The sequence below is a fragment of the Ochlerotatus camptorhynchus genome, unplaced genomic scaffold (assembly GCF_037179485.1).
Source record: "Ochlerotatus camptorhynchus isolate MF236.1 unplaced genomic scaffold, CSIRO-AGI_Acam_v1.1 ptg000132l, whole genome shotgun sequence".
Taxonomy (NCBI): domain Eukaryota; kingdom Metazoa; phylum Arthropoda; class Insecta; order Diptera; family Culicidae; genus Ochlerotatus; species Ochlerotatus camptorhynchus.
In genome coordinates this window covers 1,190,691-1,209,853 of record NW_027040622.1, presented here as the reverse complement: position 1 = coordinate 1,209,853, position 19,163 = coordinate 1,190,691, and the positions used below count along the sequence as shown (strand labels likewise).

General features: G+C 41.8%; 1 protein-coding gene across 2 annotated transcripts in view; it reads right to left on the bottom strand.

Annotated features, from left to right (window-relative positions):
* LOC135700325 (uncharacterized) overlaps positions 1 to 1,509 on the bottom strand; it is a 159,646-nt gene extending 158,137 nt beyond the window's left edge. For both annotated transcript variants that reach the window (XM_065220816.1, XM_065220817.1), the window contains exon 1: positions 124 to 1,509. In XM_065220816.1, the coding sequence (XP_065076888.1) occupies positions 124 to 153 (30 nt within the window). In that variant the 5' untranslated portion in view covers positions 154 to 1,509. The remainder of the gene's footprint in view (positions 1 to 123) is intronic.
* Positions 1,510 to 19,163: the final 17,654 nt, after the last annotated feature.

Here is a 19,163-nt window from a genome sequence, read left to right as displayed (position 1 = left end):
CTACACCCTCTAATTTACTAGCCAACTTTCGAGCACACACACGCGAGAAAGATGCCCACTGTGGCTGCATCCAACCTTCTTACATCACAGCATGGTATGGTAGGTGGTAGTTATAGTATTTACCTGCATAACCGTCGTTGTGTTAAAGCTCATGCTTGACGATTCTGTGTTGTTTTTCTAATTTCGTTTCTTCGATTGTGTCGTCGTTGCTGAGATGGGTTGCCGGGTAATTCCAGCGATCGTCGTCGTCCTCGGCGTTGCTCGACGTCGTCTTCGGTGTTTCTTCTGTTTTGACCTCTTTCTTCGTCAGCACAAAGCACACACACAATCTCTCTCTCTCTTTCGGTGAGGATTTTTTGCTTAAATTTTTTTCAAACTGCAAGTAACTCGTGTTTTCCGTTGGATTCGCTTTCTGTGGTCTCTTCACGCGATTTTCTCAACAATGTGCAATTTTTCACCCTCTAGTTTTTCATCGGCGTGCTTTTTTGCTATTGCACGCCTTATGAATTATGAACTTTTGTGGTGTTCGGTATCGATCACAAAACTACGATTGCTGTCGATGATTCAATAAACGAGCGCAATTTTGTAATTTTACGATCCTGGGCTGACATTTGATAGCGCAAGATGCGTGACCGACGACTTTTTGAACTGATCTTCTTGGAAAATGGCAAACAGTCAATGGGGGAGCTTTGAATTTTGTGTTTTTGTTTCTTTAGACCCGGTCTTGTTGTGGGAAAAATAATCAACTTCTGTCGTGGGACTTACATCACCTGGTTCGTGCGAAAATCCGAATACCTTGCGAAGGGCACAACGTTCGTCTTGGTAGGGGTCTCTTCCCCACTTTATTACCTTTTCGGTGACTCAAAAAATCGACGACTCCCACGAGCAACTGTCGCAAGTTGACACTCGACCTTGATGGCGCAAGTGCAGATAATTTCACTTTCATGTACACCCTACAGGCAGATTGTCTCTCGCTGGAGCCGAATGGAACCGCATGCAGTTGTTACTCAACTGTGACCAAGCTCAGCATACTTTTACAGGCTTGCGCTTTCCTTCATTCCACCGCGACGACTTGGTTGCACGCGCCAGTGCTCGCGAAACGAAATGTCACTGCAAGCGCGATGCACTTCCACCAGAAGAAATAGCGCCAACTTCACTTGTGCTTCAATTATTTCGCCTTGTGAGCTCACTTCACTCTCGGGTGCCTAAAATGCCACGGATTTTTTTTTTGTGATTCTTCTTCTTCGTCTTCTGTGGGTTTGGATTCTGTAGTCGATGTACTTCCTCCTCTAGAGTGCCACCGAAGCTCACAAGAACAAACAATACACGACTACAGCACACTCATACACGCTCCGGAAGGGTGGCAATTGTATGCTGCGAATTTTCCCCCCTCAACTCGCGATTTGCTTGTCAGAAGGACAATGTGAAATTGTAAACAGCTCTTCGGATGAAGCCGAAAACTACTCGCACGAGAGGTACCACGAGCACACTCCGCAAAGGCTGTGCATAAACTGACGGTCAGATCTCCGGTGCCGGTTGAGATATACGGGAATTATATAAATTCACCTGGCAAAAGAGCAACTTCTCACACACGACGAGATCAGAAGAGAACTTCGCCCGCCCGCACCCGTCCGGTCGGTGAGGTGAGATGCTGAGCTCAGCAATGACGTCACGCTTAAGCAGCCGTGGTTGAAGTGATGTCACGACCGAGAGGCACGCGAGATAAGCACAGCTGATGTGCGACCGGCTGGTTGAGCTACGTGACGACGCCGATATGCTTCTACTGGGATGGTGGGTTGGGACCGGCGTTCGCGCAATGTTGATGACGTCCACACGAGCGAGAGGCCGCGTGGTTGAAGGTGGATCATTTTCTCTTCTCTCCACGATAGTTCAGTTTGATGCTGATGAGAGACGTGAGATGTTGAGACGGAGAGGCCTCTGGAACCCTTTCGTGACTGGAGTCGGGGAATTTAATTATCTCTTAGCTACTTTCAAGTTTGTCAATTAATCGGGTAGAGATAGCTCCAATATCAATGTTCTTCAATTTGTGACATGCAAAATGGAACAATCAATTTAAGTAAACGGGTTCGTCGCTTAAAATGTGAGCATTGAAATCTTTTGTATTGAGTAGATCCTAAGGCAAGACTTCGTAGTTGTAAGCTTGTAAAGTCCATGAGCAGTTGATTCTGCATTCAGATGCTATTCGATTGAATGTCTTTTACGTTTTCAATTGAGAAATTAAACTACATTCATCTTTCAACAAATTGCCATTCTATAACTCGATGTATTCTTTAACTCCATTAGTTGATATTTCCACAAGTCGAAGGTCGTTTTGATGGTATAACTCGATATGCCAAAGGCAGAGGTTCTGAAACTTTATAAACATGATAAGTGACGGTCATATTGAATCCCCAGGTCTCGTCGGCTACATTCAAACATGTTCCAAGCGTCCTCTAGTACATTGTCCGTACCCGAGTCCGTAAATGTAATTCATTCCTAAATAAATAATGACACACATGAAATAGGTTGAGAGTTCGGGCCTCACCCCAGCAGGCCTGGGTTCAATACCAGTCGGCGCCGCCGGGATGTTCTGAGGCATAACATCTCTGATCACGCCTTCCTTCGGATGGGAAGTAAAGCCGTTGGTCCCCGGTTCATGAGTTGATGGGTCGATAGGTAGGGTCCAGGTGTGGGAGCTGCCTTCCTGGCACGTCGGTAGCATTGGTGCTCAGCACGGAAAACAAGATCAACGGAAAAAACAAACCAAAGGAAAAAAAAGAGAGTTCGGGCCGATAGTGCGACATACAATTTCATGAGAGCATTTTTAGCCCAAAACGCAAATCGGTTGATATGATGCGTAGATTCCTTACTTACCTTACCAATCAGGCTAAGGTCTTGTTGTCCTCTGCTGTCCGTCGTCTTCACTCTACTCGATCCATGGCCACACTTCACCAGCCTCGTAGTCTGCAAAGGATCCGCAAGTCGCCTTCTACTTGGTCGATCCACCTTGCCCGCTGCGCACCTCTTGTTCTTGTTCCGAGTTGGGTCGCTTTCTAGAACCATTTTCACTGAGTCGTCGTGCGGCATTCTTACGACGTGCCCAGGCCACCGTAGTCGCCCAATTTTAGCAATGTGGACGATGGATGATTCTCCCAGCAGCTGGTGCAATTCGTGGTTCATTCGCCTCCTCCACGTTCCGTCATCCATCTGAACTTCACCGTAGATGGTACGCAACACCTTCCGTTCGAAAGCACCAAGGGCGCGTTGGTCCTCCACGAGCATAGTCCAGGTCTCGTGGCCGTAGAGGACCACCGGTCTAATCAGCGTCTTGTAGACAGTCAACTTCGTACGGCGGCGATTCCCTGCCATGAATTTCTCTGCTGGTATCATTTTCGGCGGTCACTAGTGAGCCCAAATACACGAACTCATCGACCACCTCAATTTCGTCACCGTCAATCTGAACTCGAGGTGGGAGGCTAACATTGTCTTTCCTAGAACCTCTTCCTTTCATGTATTTTGTATTTGATGCGTTGATGGCAAGTCCAATCCGCCTAGCTTCAGCCTTCAGTCTGATGTGCGTTTCCGCCATCGTCTCAAAGTTCATGCTGCTGGATGAATTTCCTGAAGATCGTGCCACTCATGTCTATCCCAGCTCTTCTGATCACCCCTTCTAACGCGATGTTGAATAGCAGACACGAAAGTCCATCACCTTGCAGTAAACCCCCTTCGAGGTTCAAAGGGTCTCGAGAGTGTCCCCGATAATTGAACAACGCACATCACTCGATCCATCGTCGCTTTGACCAATCGCGTCAGTTTATCCGGAAATCCGTACTCGTGCATAATCTGCCATAGCTGATCTCGATCGATTGTGTCGTATGCGGATTTGAAATCGATGAACAAATGATGTGTGGGCACGTTGTATTCGCGGCGCAAAAATTTGGTCCGTGGTAGAGCGGTCACCCATGAATCCCGCCTGGTATTGCCCCACGAACTCTCTTGCAAATGGTGAAAGGCGGCGGCATAGAATTTGGGAGAGTACCTTGTAGGCGGCGCTCAGAAGTGTGATCGCGCGGTAGTTGAAGCAATCTAACTTGTCGCACTTTTTGTAGATTGGGCATACGACACCTTCCATCCATTCCTCCGATAATATCTCCTCCTCCCAAATCTTGGCAAGTACCCAGTGCATCGTTTTCTGCTGCTTCACCGTTGAGGTGCTCGTCATAGTGCTGCTTCCGCCTCTCAATCGGTACTACTGCTTCCACCGTCCAAGTTCTTGCACATATCGGCTTGCGGCACGTAGTCTTTGCGCGAACTATTTAGCTTTCGTAGAACTTCCGTGTGTCGTTTACGCGGTACAGATTGTCCATCGCCTCGCGATCACGGTCTTCCTGCTGACGCTTCTTCCTTGGGAAAACCGTGTTTTGTCTGTTCCGGGCTTGTCTGTATCGCTCCACATTCAATCTCGTGCGGTGTTGCAGCATTCTCGGCCGTGCTGCATTCTTCTCCTCTACTAACAGTTTGCATTCGCCGTCAAACCAGTCATTTCTTCGGTCCGGGATCGCAGTACCTAGTGCCGCTGCAGCAGTACTACCTATGGCGTAATGGATGTCCCTCCAGTCATCTTCAAGAGTAGCTGCGCCAAGCTGCTCTTCCGTGGGTAGTGCAACTTCCAGCAGCTGTGCGTAGTCCTGAGCAACTCCGGCGTCCCGTAATTGCTTCCGTGCGTTCGTGAGCGCATGCATACTGCAACTAAGTAGTGGTCCGAATCTATGTTCGCACTGCGGTACGTGCGGACGTTGATAATGTCGGAGAAGAATTTCCCGTCGATTAGAGCATGATCGATTTGGTTTTCTGTGTGTTGGTCAGGTGATCTCCAGGTGGCTTTGTGGATATCCTGGCGGGGGAAAAAAGTACTTCAAACTGCCATACCCAGAGAGGCTGCAAAGTTCACGCATCGTTGGCCGTTGTCCCGTCCTACCTGAGCGTTCATGTCGCCGATGACGATTTTGGCGTCCCGTTGCGAACAGCCTTCGTACACCTGCTCCAGCTGCGTATAGAACGTTTCTTTCTCGTCGTCGGGTCTCCCTTCGTGTGGGCAGTGCACGTTGAGGATACTGTAGTTGAAGAAACGGCCCTTAATCCTCAACTTGCACATCCTCGCGTTGATCGGCTGCAAACCAATCACGCGTTGGCGCATCTTATCCAGCACTACAAAGCCGGTTCCCAGCTCGTTGGTGGTGCCACAGCTCTGGTAGAAAGTAGCCGCTCGATGTCCGCTTTCTCATACCTTTTGTACCGTCCAGCAAAGCTCCTGCAGTGCTACGACTTCGAAGTTGCGTGGTTGAAGTTCGTCATAGATTTACCTATCACAGCCCGGGAAGCCGAGCGATTTGCAGTTCCATGTTCCAAGTTTCCAATCGTAGTCTTTATTTCGTCGCGTAGGTCTGTGCCGATTGTTCCGATCCGAACCTGAAAAGATATACAAGAGCACTGCTGTCGAGCCACAACTCATTTTCGCTTCGGACGGTGTGGTGAGCAGGCAGCAGAAGCAGCAATAGCAGCAGTAGAAAGGTGGTGGCAGGTTAGGTAGTCCACCCAACAAGCAACAATGACTGGTCATGGCAAAGGAGAAAGAGGTCGTATCTCCGGTCTGATCTACGAGGTGTGCTGAAGGTGTAACTGGAAAATGTGATCCGTGATGCTATCACCTACTCTGAACACGCCAAGCGTAAGCGGTCATGGATGTCGTCTACGCTTTGAAGCGACAGACGCACTCTGTACGGTGTCGGAGGTTAAATCATCACCAACTTTGGCAGCAGAACGGTCTTTTTCAGGGCCAACAAGCTTATTACAGTAAATATTTGAAATAGAATTTATCTGTGCCTGTTTTTCCATATTCAAAACCACACGCCCCCAACGACCACACAAAACGCTCTCCACAGTTGTAATCTTGTAACTTGGAAGCAGGGGGCAAGTGATTTTGATCGATTCTCTTCATCTTTCGTTAATAACTCGTTAACTGCCTTTTGCTTTCAAGGTATTGACATTTAGCAAACTACGCAAAAAGAGAGTGTCGCTACTTGATAGCAAACTACTCATGATGGGAGGAGTCTGTGTAGCTTACCGGTGTGTGCAAAAAGAAAGGCAATAAAAATTTCATTTTGTGATTGTTTCCCAAACACAGACATCATATTGAAACACCATCGTGATTGTAGCATTCTCTGTAAATTACAATTGGTACAGTTAGTGCTTCAGTGTTTACACTCCGTGTTGGATAGAGTCAATATTAGAAGTGAAACAAGTGTTTATTGACAAATTTTGCAAAATTCTTCAAAATGTCTCAACCCTTGGCTGCTAAATATCTCCGCGATTATCAGAAGCGGCGACCAAGAGGCAAGGAAACTTGCGAAACAGACGCGGACCGTTGCTGAACGCGTTCGAATGTGTCGAGCCACAGAGAAAGCGGCAAAACGTAATCCTAATTTTAGGATTTATTCAATAACCGCCCATTTTCAAAAACTTGAATAATCAATTGTTCATTTTGGAGTTATTTATTCCGCTTCTGCCCTATTGAGATATCTCCAACCGACACAAGCAACAATCGGGGTAAGCGTCCATCAACCCAGCCTGACACACTGAGCAGTACGATTAGTATGGACGAATGATGGACTAAGCACCTACCAAAAAATCAACATTGACCCTCCTTATGATTGACCCCGCGACAAAAATGGACATGAGAACGGACAAACAACACCCATCAATCAGCACACGTATAGACCCCGGCAATATCGACATGGAATATAACTCAGGAAAACGTTTGAAATCAACGCTCGATTCCAACAATCAACGAGAAATGCGGTTCGAAGGCGGGGAAAGTGTAGTACCCCCTTCACTTCCAAAAAAGGAAGCGAAGCTGGCAAGAGAGGGGGTCCGGGATGACTTCCTCCAACCCGTTGATACCCAAACTTCCAGCTCGGCCACCGTCGATTTAAAGCTGCAGTCTCTGCTATCCTCAACAGTCTCCAACTCCGTCGCCTACGATAATTTCCGCAAAATTAACAGTGAACCATCATCCAGCAGGGCAACAGCAACTAGAACTCTCGATTCGCCAAGCGCGAGGCCTACCATGTCGACCCTGACCAGGGATGTTCCGGATTCTTCTGATGAGCCTCTGGCGGCAGTCGACGTGGATTGCTCCAATCTTCGGGCAAGTATCCTTACGTATGGTTCATCCAAAAGCAGTCAAATCCCAAACCCTTCTCCAACAACTCAGGTCACAACAGAAATTCCAAGCCAGCTAAGCTTTTCCGCAAATACAATAGTACATCGTCATCCAGCAGGACATCAACTAGAACTCTCGATTCACCAAGCGCGAGGCCTTCCATGTCGACCCCGACCAGGGATGTTCCGGATTCTTCCGATGAGCCTCTGGCGGCAGTCGATGTGGACTGCTCGCCATTACATATGGATCACCTAAAAAGCAGTCAAATCCCAATTCCTTCTTCACCATTCCAGCTCCCAGTGAAAATGCCGAGCCACGTAAGCAAAACGGAGACATCTTTACCGAAAACGAAAAAGCCTGTTCAAGCTCTTTCAGTCCGTCCTACGGACACCCTCGACGAGAGGAGGGTGATCGTGTAGTAACGTCCCCATCCCAACACTGGGATCGGATGTTCGGGGAGACAGGAATGGAGTAAGCCGAGGCAAAGAGGCAGCAGTTCTACAATTTTTCAAAGATAGCAACCTATATAATGAAATCTAATCTTAATAATTGCCATGAGGAATTTGTTATGTAATATCGTTTTACCCGACACGAATGCCACGATGATGGTTAAGTGTCGTTAATAAATAATAATAATAATAATAATAATTTATTTATTAATATATTAGTGAATGGAGCATCAAAAACAATCTCGTAGTTCTACGTCAACAAGGCGGTCGTGCTTTGAACACAACCCTTAACTTTTTCCCAGGGCGGCTTGTTGGGTCTGCCCTAACCCCCTGTCTCGCCGAAGGACCATCGTGCACATCTTTGTTTAGAGTCCCACGCTGGCACTGGGACGGTGATCAGCCGCTCCTAACATGGAGAACAGACGCCGTTTTGAGCCGCACCTCCATGGTGAACAGGCGCTCGGGTTTGGTGAAGCATTTCCTCTACCACCGTTCTTTGGTTATTGTACCAGTGTTCGCGTCGCACCTCTTCACTTTGCTATTACCGGACTGGCAACATTGCCCAGGCTACGCCACCCAGCTGTGTCCATGTTTCAGCTGGTAGTCTTTTGTTATCATATGACTCGGGAAGGCGTGAAGTAGGAACTTGTGAGGACCAGAGCTAGGTATTCCGCTCCTTCCAGGTTGTCAACTCACCTTTTTTTTAGCCCAGACACTCAAACAATCACTTTTTCCGATATAGCCGTCACAAATTCAATGTTGACTCAAAGTATCATATTTCTTGAACTAAATTGTTTGAGATTCACGTATGTTTTTCTACATTCATCGAATATGATCAAAGTAACTCCGAAACAAAAAACTGATGTTCGGTCACATGATAAAAAAAGGTAGTGAAAATGCAATAATTTCCGTTATCTAAGCCCTCACCCTCACATTTGAAAAACATTAATTGTGGTAAAAATATTTAGAATATAAATACTTAAAAAAACTATCAAAGGGGCCCCGTTTTACGGTACTTGAACTTGTAATTCCTATTTCTAAGTTTTTGTAGAATTCTTGATGCTACAGGCTCCTGATTGTATCAGAACAAGGAGTTAGTGTGCTACTGCCCCATCTCTTTGCATTTTTATCAGGCTAGGTCTAAGTGTTCAGGATATTACCCAAAGTGTGACAAATGCCTTAGCAAAAGCATTCCCAAGTAACAAGCATAAGGGATGGTCCATTCCCAAGTAACAATTTTGGTTTTATGAGGGTTCTTTAGATCATGATTTAGACTTGTAGAATGCTATAAAACCGCGATAAAACCTACAATGTTACTTGGGTTAATTATGTCACGCAAATTTGTCCCATTTTCAACCCCCTCCCCCCTTTGTCACATTTTTGTATGGACCTTAATTTTTTTTTCTATGGCTCGTCACAGTTTTCAAAAACCCCCCTCCCCCCTAAATGTGTGACATAATTAATGGACGAGAGGTTTTATAGCATTCTACAAACCTTAATCATGGTCTACAGAACCCACTTAAAACCAAATTTGTTACTTGGGTTTCCTCGATAATGAAAAAGTCTTACTGTATGGCCAGAAATTAAGTGATTGTCCTTCTTGCATCAAACAAGCAGTCGTTGCTACCATAAAACAATGTTGCTAGTTTTTATTTTTTTTATTTGCCCCCAAATTTGAAAAATAGTTGCAATGGCCTAAATGATGTTACATACCAAGTAACACAATATTAATTTGGAGCATGATCATGAGCATTATTGACCGCCCACGGTTGCTGCTCTGTTATTGCCAAATCAGCTGCAATTACACAGAGAACCAACAGATGATGTTTGGGACTAACATTCATGCTCAATGTGTAAAATTGGAGATCTAATATTTAGCAATACCAGCACCGGCCGTGTCTGAATGCAGGTCAAATAGGGAATGAGAAGGAATGTGTTGACGTGCTACTCGCTGTGAAGGAAACCGAGAAGTCCTCTGCGCTTCCTCGAGAAATCACTGGGATGTTGGATGTGGGGAGTTTGCAATAGGGATCGTTATGGTAAACTAATGCTGATAATGACGTACCTTAAACACTAATGGATATGATAACTAGATAAAAAGGTCTTATAATGAGAGAGAGAAGAATTAGTAATTTCCATTTAATTCCACTACCTTATTTGCTTATCCTTGACAGATACGCGTATTTCTTACCGAAGGAATCAAGTGAACCTGCAACAAGCTGCCTCGTAGTGTTTTCATATACTGTCCTCAAATCTTCCTTCTTCTTGACGTAATAGTACCAGCTGTAGACGGTCCACGGGAATCATTATGAACTTGTCCAGACTCTTTTAGTATTTATTTTAAATTCCTCTACTTCAGTTCTGATAAAGTTTCAACGTTCGTTGATTGACCCTTCTTGAAATTAGACTTTAGTGGCGATTCAGAAGCAAGAAATTGGTTCTTGAGCACTGCAGTGTACTGGTTGTTGGTAGTTTGCGTGCTGTCCTTTGAAAACTTGTCCATCTGGAACCTGAAAACAGTTTCTTTGTTCTTGACCTCCGCAACTCCAGCTTCAAACAAGTTACAGTAGTTACACACTTAACTGTTACCGTTGCGAGTACGTTGAACTTGGTCATTTTCAGCGAAAATTGCAGCTCTATTTTTTTTCTTCAAATTATGACCTAAATACCAAGGCTAATACGACCATTGAAGAGGTTTAATAAATATGTAACGACTGGAACAAACGCACACAACACTATTTTGACAAGCGAGTACATGATTGTTAACGGAATGACGACTTGTGCGAAGGATTGAGGATTGAAGGATCCCAAAGTACCGCCAGTCGGGGTGACAGAAAATAATGCCGAACATTCAACATGTTTGAAAGATGATAGGACAAACCAGAATTTATTGCAACGCACATAAACAGCTGTGACTGTTTAACCACGGTAACAAATGACTTTAAATTTTCAGTGAAGATTCTTAGACGAATTTTTAGTAAAACAACAATAGACCAAAGTTCAATGGCAAACTAATACCCTCTTTTCAATTAAGGAATCCAAAAGCTGTCTTTAGACTTTGTACGGTTGCATAAAAGTCCATCCTCAGAATTCCTTGAGGTTCTTTTCGAAATTTTTATAACTCTATGAGCTTTTTTGAAATTCTTCTCAGAAGTCCTCTGGAATTATTTTTAGAACTCTTCTTGACTTTTACTCAGAACACCTTGCAACTAAAATTCCCTTGGAGTTTCAGAAGAATTTCCTCAGTATTATCCAGAAATTATTCTCGGAATGAGCTAGAAATCATCGGTACTCCTTTGAAATTTTTCTCAAAATCCCTTAAGAATTTCACTCAAAATTTAATTTTCTCTGTATTCTTTTCGGAATTATGTTGGAACTATCAGCAGGATGCACTAGAAATTATTCGTACAGTTTTCTTGAAATACTCCCCAGAAATCCTTTGGAACTGTCCTCAGAATTCAATATCCTTAAGGTCTTCGCGGATTTTTTTAGAACTCTCCTAAGAGCTCTTTTGATATTCTTCTCAGAAGTCCACTGGAATTATGCTTAGATCTCTTCATATTTTTTTCTCGAACACCTTGGAACTCAAATTCCTTTAGAGTTTCAGAATTTTTTCCCGAAATAAGCTAGAAATTATCCTCGGAATTCCCTTGAAATTTTGTTCAAAATCCCTTTGGAATTTCATTCAAAATTTGATTTTCTCGGTATTCTTTTCGAAATTATCTTGGAACTATCCGCAGGATGTACTAGAAATTATCCGTTGAATTTTCTTGGAATTCTCGCCAGAAATATTTTGGAACTGCCCTAAGAATTCAATATCTTTGGGGTTCTTCTCGGAATATTTTAGAAATTTTTTTGTGTCTCAGAACACTTTGGAAGTGAAATTCCCCTAAAATTTCAGAAGAATTTCCTTTGTATTCTCCAGAAATTCTTTCTTGGAATACTCCCCAGAAATATTTTAGAACTGTCCTCAGAATTCAATATCCTTGAGGTTCTTCGCGGGTTTTTTTCAGAACTCTCCTAAGAGCTCTTTTGATATTCTTCTCAGAAGTCCACTGGAATTATGCTTAGATCTCTTCATGATTTTTTCTCGAACACCTTGGAACTAAAATTCCCTTAGAGTTTCAGAATTTTTTCCCGAAATGAGCTTGAAATTATCCTCGGAATTCCCTTGAAATTTTCCTCAACATCCCTTTGGAATTTCATTCGAAATTTGATTCTCTCGGTATTCTTTTCGAAATTATCTTGGAACTATCTGCAGGATTCACTAGAAATTATACGCAGAATTTTCATGAAATCATCCCAGAAATCTTTTCTTTTGGAACTGTCCTCAGAATTCAATACCCTTTACGTTCTTCTCGGAAATCAAGTTTAATTTGTCTGTCCATTCACCAAAACGTTGTAGTTTTTCTACCAGAAATGTTCAATAAAGCTTGCCCCTCCATTCACCAGAACTGTGCAATTTTTAGATCAGGAATTTTCAAATCAGCTTGTCCCTCCATGCAGCAGAATGTGGCAAATAATACACCAGAAATTTTCAATACAAACTTGCCCTCAGAAAATTTTACACCAGAAAATTTGAATTGACCAGAACGTTGCAAATTTTCCATGTTCAATTAAAATTGCTTATCCAATCTTCTGATTGGTGCCGATTTCTTTTTTCCATTTTCCACCAGACATTTTTAAATAAAGCTTGACCTTATTTTCATTTTTTTCATCATACATTTTCAGTAAAGCAGCTTCCCTCCAATCATCAGAATGGTGCAAATTTTACACCAGAAATTATTATTAAAATTTGTTTCTCTTTTCAGCAAATTTAAGACCAAAAAAATTCCGAAAAGCTTGCCCATCCGTTCACCAGAACGGTGCAGATTTTCCACCAGAAATTTTAAATTTAGCGTAATTTTAAATAAAGCTTGTGCCTTCATTTACCAGACTAGTGCAAGTTTTCCACCAGAAATTTTCTGTTCATTTCATTTATCAAAGCGATGCAAACTTCGCACTAGAGCATGCTCCTCCATTCAGTGAAGTTTGTTTCACCATGCACCTTTGTGGTTCAATTTTCAGGCTTTACCTCTTCATGCAGAATGGTGCAAATTTTCCACCATAAATTTTCAATGAAGCTTGCATTCATCAGAATGATGCAAATTATGCACCAGAAAAATTAATAAACCTTGCTTTTACATTCACCACAGTGTTGCGAACTTTCCACCAGAAATTTTCAGTTAAATGAGCACCTCCAAATTTATAGCGCGATTCAATTTTAGAACCAGAGTTATTCATTTTGATTAGTCCCTCCATGCACCTTGATGATATTGTTACACCAGAAATATTCAATAAAAAGCTTTTTCTTCGATTTACCACCACAAAGGTGATTTTTTTTAACCTTAAATTTACCCTTTTCTTTTAACCCTCCATGAACAACCTTGGAAAAAAAATTACACCAGATTTTTTTTTATTCACCAATGTGGTGCAATTTTTTAACCAAATATTTCATTGAAGTTAGTCCCTTCATGCACCTTTGTGGTGCAATTTTCAGCCACCATCTCAAAGGAATTGACGCAATAAAAGGGTTTCAATTTTACCTTCAAACCAAGTTATCAAGAAATCTAGATATTTTTTATCAAAACTTTGAAAATGTGGAAATAAATATCTTATTTATAAAAGGTGGGGCAATTCCCCACCTTGCCCCACCATGTGCACGCCAATGCTACCGACGCCAAGGAGACAGCTCCCACACCTGGACCCTACCTATCGAAACATCAACTCATGAACCGGGGACCAACGGCTTTACTTCCCTTCCCAAGGAACGCGTGATCAGAGATGTTATGCCTCAGAACATCCCGGCGGCGCCGACTGGGATTGAACCCAGGCCTGCTGGGGTGGTGCGACTGATGCTACCAGCTGGAATAATTTTCTAGAGTCTCCCAACTAAAAAAATATTAATTTCGTAGAACAAAGTGCATGTACGGTTTTGCAAAAAAAAAAAAAAAATGTTTGTTTTTTTCGTTCTACGTTTAAAAAACTCAAGCTATCTGTTAAGTCTCTATCATTTTAAATACTTCCTGTGATTTTGAGTGATTCAATAGCAGGTTTCATCAAATTTGATTTAAAAACACACATTTGTAGCACGGAAAACTAATTTCGTTCTGACTATTAACTCATGTCAACACACAACTTTACACAATTCGTTCTAAATAAGAGATGTGACAAGTGTGAAGGAAAAGATTTTTTACCTGACGGCTTCCACGTATAATTTATATAGAGGATCCTATGGAGTAAATTGCATAAAACCTTACTTATTTACACGAGAAAACATACAGTTGGAAATAGACATTTTTTTGTAGGTTGTTCATTCTGAAGTTATTTAAACAACGCATAATTTTGCTTGGATCTTAGTCGTATCCCGAATAAACTATACGGATACAACGTAAATTTAAAGCTATAAATTATTGGAAATTATTGGTGTCCGTTTTATATGACTGTTCAGTTTATGTCCAAAGAAGTCGGGGAAATTTCCGAACCAAAAGCTTTCCTAGTCAAAACCAGGAATCGAACAACCCTGCACACTAATCGAGTCAGTACGGTTTTACCGAGTTTTTGAATTGCGGAACTGTTCGGTAAAAGTTTAAAAATCTGTGGAAAATTTATTAATAAGAAAATTTGTTCTGAACTTGTACATACTTAGTTCTGTTAACCCCATTTAATGATAGAAAATAAAATTGATCGATTTCATTGATTCCTTACGGATAACGGTCATTTGAATTTTTACCGACTTTTTCAGCAATTCAAAAACCCAGTAAAAAAATACTGACTCCTGTAAAAAAATCTTAGTGTGTGCCTTAACTGATTATGATGCTGTCTGAGGTCCTTTATGCGTAATCATTCTATGTCGATGACATTCATTATTTCAATACGATCACTCCTGGCGGAATCCAGAACCAAGTAATTTGTTTATCATTCCTCTTACATAAAGTGCAGCAAGCATTTGACCTTTAGCGCACGATATGCTTGGTCCAGCAAAAATTATCACTTTTGGATCAATTCACACGTCGACCCCATGCATCATCCATTCGAAAATTATCACAAAATAGTGCGAAAGCATAGCCTCCACTTCGTATCGCATTGGAAATGGTTTTCAGCAATTCAAGGTTATCATCGACGGGTGGTTTGAGAAATCCGAACCTTGATGCTCCTTCGGTAGATTTGTCAATCACTGTGCGGTTGTGGAACGAACAACGTGAGCTATTCGATATCGAGCTAATTGAGTCTGCTGGATGTCGCATTTCGCAATCAAGCCGAATAGCGCTAATAAAAACCTGCAGCAATCAATGAGTTCTAAGGCGGGTGAATACAAAATAGAACTTTTGCTGCGAGATAAGGTTATATAATCGGTCCGGGTCCAATCGTGTTTAAAATTTGCAATCTCACTGAGAAGCAATAAACATGGAACCTGAAACTCCTACCCCCTTTGCGCAAAACCACTCAAGGCCGTTCCCAGCAGGAACCATAAAACATGTCACAAAAAGAAGTGTCTCAATTACAGATCTCAATCTCGTTTGCACATGGTTTCAGTGAGAAGCGCTGCTGTTACATCAATCTCATTGCAATCTGAATCCAAATGATTCACGATCTTCATAAAATTACCCAAACTGCTCGCTCAAGCTGACTTTAAGTAGGTGATATCATCTGGCTCGCATTAGCCGGTGGACGTGCCTGCTTTGCATTGATTTTATGTAGCAAAATAAAACAGGATTCTATTTTATGAATGGCCAGCATGACTTACGTATTTCGGTTCACTTGTTTGAATCCCCATTAGGATGGGATTGGCACCTGAGTTATGTGAGTAGAACGGTAATGTTCGAATCGTGCAGTATTCTGCCAAAAAATCAGGAAATTTTTTTACACATTCTTTAACGCTCGGAGTAGATTTCAAGAGATAAGCACCATAGATGTCGTGTGAGACACTCGAGCAGCATGTAATTATGAATGCTAAAAAAAAAAAACAATGTCGGAATTTACGAGCTGCGTGTGTACATTTCCTCACACAGCTACCCGGGAGACCCTACTGAGACTGTGCGTAAATAAAGCCAATATTTGAATCTCAAAACAAAAACGAGCTTGACGAAGCTTGTCAATCCTCGAAAGAGATATACGAGCACGGGTCGGGCCGATGATGTATGTCTCAAACTCTCGAATCGGATGACTTGGTCTGGAAACGGAGGCTCAGAAGTTGCCCGGGAAGTACATTCTTGGTAAATATTGTACACCTAGCACTTCCTGACGCCGTTGGTTAGCAGGTTGGTGGTGTGTGACTCACGATGAAATGGGTTATTTTTGATGACCGTTCAAGGGTAGCCCATAGCACTGGTGTTGTAATACGATTAATTTCTGGAGATAAAACATGCTTCCGTCAATATGTTTTGAGCATGACTTGCCGAAATCGATTACAGCAGTGTTCACTGTGTCTTGACAATGATTAATTTTTATCGGGTCACAGGGTGAAATTTGTGCCAGTTTGATTTTGTTTTTGGTGCGTTTGGCCTAAAGTTCGTTTGGTGTAGTAATTTAATTCAATAAAATCAATAAGGCATCAATAAATACCAATATTGTGTAATTTGCCTTAGGCGCATGTTAAGCACACTAAAAAGAATAAATCAAGACAAAAAGGAATTAATAAAGCTAATGGTGGTTTCAACTGGTTGATTGGAATTACGTTATGGGGCGGCTTTCTCAGTCTTTTAGTAGAAACGATTTGTTTTTTACGTTCCCGTCGTTTCGATCGTTTGGTTTCGGCCTTTCTCAAGGGTTGTAATGTCTATCGTTTCCTGTTAAAAACTTTTACGCATCGTGAACAGCGAACATGTGGATTTTACATGACCTGTTGTTAATTTTTTAGAAATAACTTGATCGTGATCTTTCTCACAGCATCGCAACGTTTGATATAGGAATTAATAAATATCATATGATATTGACAAATTCATTTCATCAATAACACTTATCTTAATCCGATGATCCGATTTGCATGGAACTTTGCATTATTGTTTGTTATGGGCAATCATGCACATTTTTGCCAGAATTCGGCTATTTTGGAGGTTGTATTTTTTCATAATGGCTTCTATGACATTTTTCAATATATGATAGCACGTACACGTCACTTCTGACCGAAATGACGTCTTTGTCAAAGTTGTAGAGAAAAATCATATATTATTTGGAATAAATATACATGGTAATGTATTTATCAGTAATTTTGAGTAAAAATTTAATAGGGAAAATGGATGTAATATTCGCCTGAATGCTCCTAATTTGTGCCTAATTAATTATGAAATGTTTCATGCACTTCAGAAAAGGTCTAGTTTTTCCGATTAGTCATGTGGCGTGAACTGAAGTTGAAGGTAAAACAATATTGTCTGATCAATAGCTTTCTAAGCGTGATGTGTTATTATGCTTTTTGAAGTATTTTAACAAAAAGGTAATACATAAAATGCATTCATCTTCAACATATTGACCGCAGCAGTTTTCATTGCCAATTGTATTTCTATTGAGAGATTCGTAACCGTGGCCGAGTTTGAACCCGGGTCGGTTGGTGAATTAGCCCGGGAAAGTGCTTTTTGGTGGTGATTCGGTGGCCGAAATTGCCGTCAACAGCAAGTTTTCCACTTGCAAAAGTGTTCGGCTGCTGGCCTCTCACCGGTGTCAGAGATTGCGAAAAATTTGAAAGATGCTTTGCTGGATATGCCCAAGACTGGTGGTAGCTGGTAACTGTGAACGGTTCCTGGGGAAAGCAGTAGACAAAAAACTCCCAGATGGCCATGGCAATGCAAAAAAATTGTATTCGTTGAAGAAAGTATTACGACAAAGGTAATTGCTATTAGATATGTTTGCAAACAGTGACAGATAGCGGACATGAAGATCCAGGAGGTGCCGGGCAAAGGTCTTATATCCTAGAAAAATGGTATTCCCAGGTAGTTCCTAATTCGCTGTTGTCGTCGTCGTATTCGCCGTCTTAGTCGCCGTAGGCAGTACCGTTCGTATATTTAAAATTAACCATCAGCCGCTGAAACTATATGAATTATCGCATATATCTCTGTTGTTCATTACTTTTGTCGTGGAGTGTTGAGGTTTTTAGATGCTCGATACCGCTGAAAGGATAGTTTATGCTTAATGAGCAGAATATCATGGGTTCAATCCCAAGCTCTCCAGCAACAGAAAAAATCGCAATCGAGACCACAAGGCTCAGTTAATAGCTAAAATTTGAATTATTTAAACCATGAATTTCAGAAAGGGTGTATGCGTGATCCAGTTTGGAAGACATTGTTTGCTGCTTTTGGGGACGTCGCTTCATTTGAATAGCTTTTTGTTGAGTCGCTCGTAGATTGTGGTAATGTAAGGAGCGCGGTGGCTAATAGTTTTGTTTGAGTAAACGATCATGGATAAAAGCTTAAGCCTCGTTACATTACTGAGTTGATCTATCCAGGCCTCTATTGTAGAAAATCGGTAATATTAGAAATCGGTGGATTCGGAAAAGTAATACCTATATTGAGACAAATGTAACGTAAGCCTGATCCGGTTCGGAAGAAATTGTTAACTACTTTCGGGGATTTAATTTCATTATAATAGCTTTTTGTACCCGATAATGAACGATCGCCGGTCAGCTTGTTGTGAAGTAAAGGGCACGGTGGCTTTAAAGCGACCGTTTTAGCTTACTGAGCAGAAGATCGGTGGTTAGAACCCAAGCACCTTACACAATTGAGCGTAATAAAATTCGGTTTAAAGGACGTAAATGAGGTAATAATTTAATTTAAAGAAAGATGTGTTGATTGGAAATCCATATAAGTAATTGTTGCCGTCGTCGTTGTCACCGGGATTGAAACATAGTAACAACAAATTTAACGGAAGCTTGATCGTTTGGTGATATAAAGAGCTCGGTGGATTAGTGGTGACCGATTTTGCTTGCTGAGCAGAAGACCGTAGGTTCAAATCCAAGCTCCTTCGTGCTATTGAATCGTTAGGAGATCAATTTATCATATCGTTTACCATAAACGAATCCTGCTGCAATCCAAACCCTTTTATCCAACATCCCAGTGATTTTTCATGGAAGTGCAGAGGATTTCTCGGTTTCCAACATAGCGGGTATCACGTCATCAAATTCCTGCCCATTTCTTGACATGCATTCGGGCGCGGCCGGCGCTGGTATTTCCTACACAGATAAAAATCTGAATTTTACTGGTGATGTAAACATTCATGCATGCAAACATTCATGCATTTAAACATTCATGCATGTAAACTTCCTTTTCACGTAAACCAGCAACTTGTAAGAAATCTTGCTTACAAAGATTGACGGTTGCATACAATTTATGGAATATCTCATTAAATGTCTCATAAATTTACGAGATCTATGATGAAAACTTAAATGACATATGACGCTCCATTTTCATTAATGTGCATCATAATAACGTAAATTTACATTACTTTTTCGAACTGTGTAATTT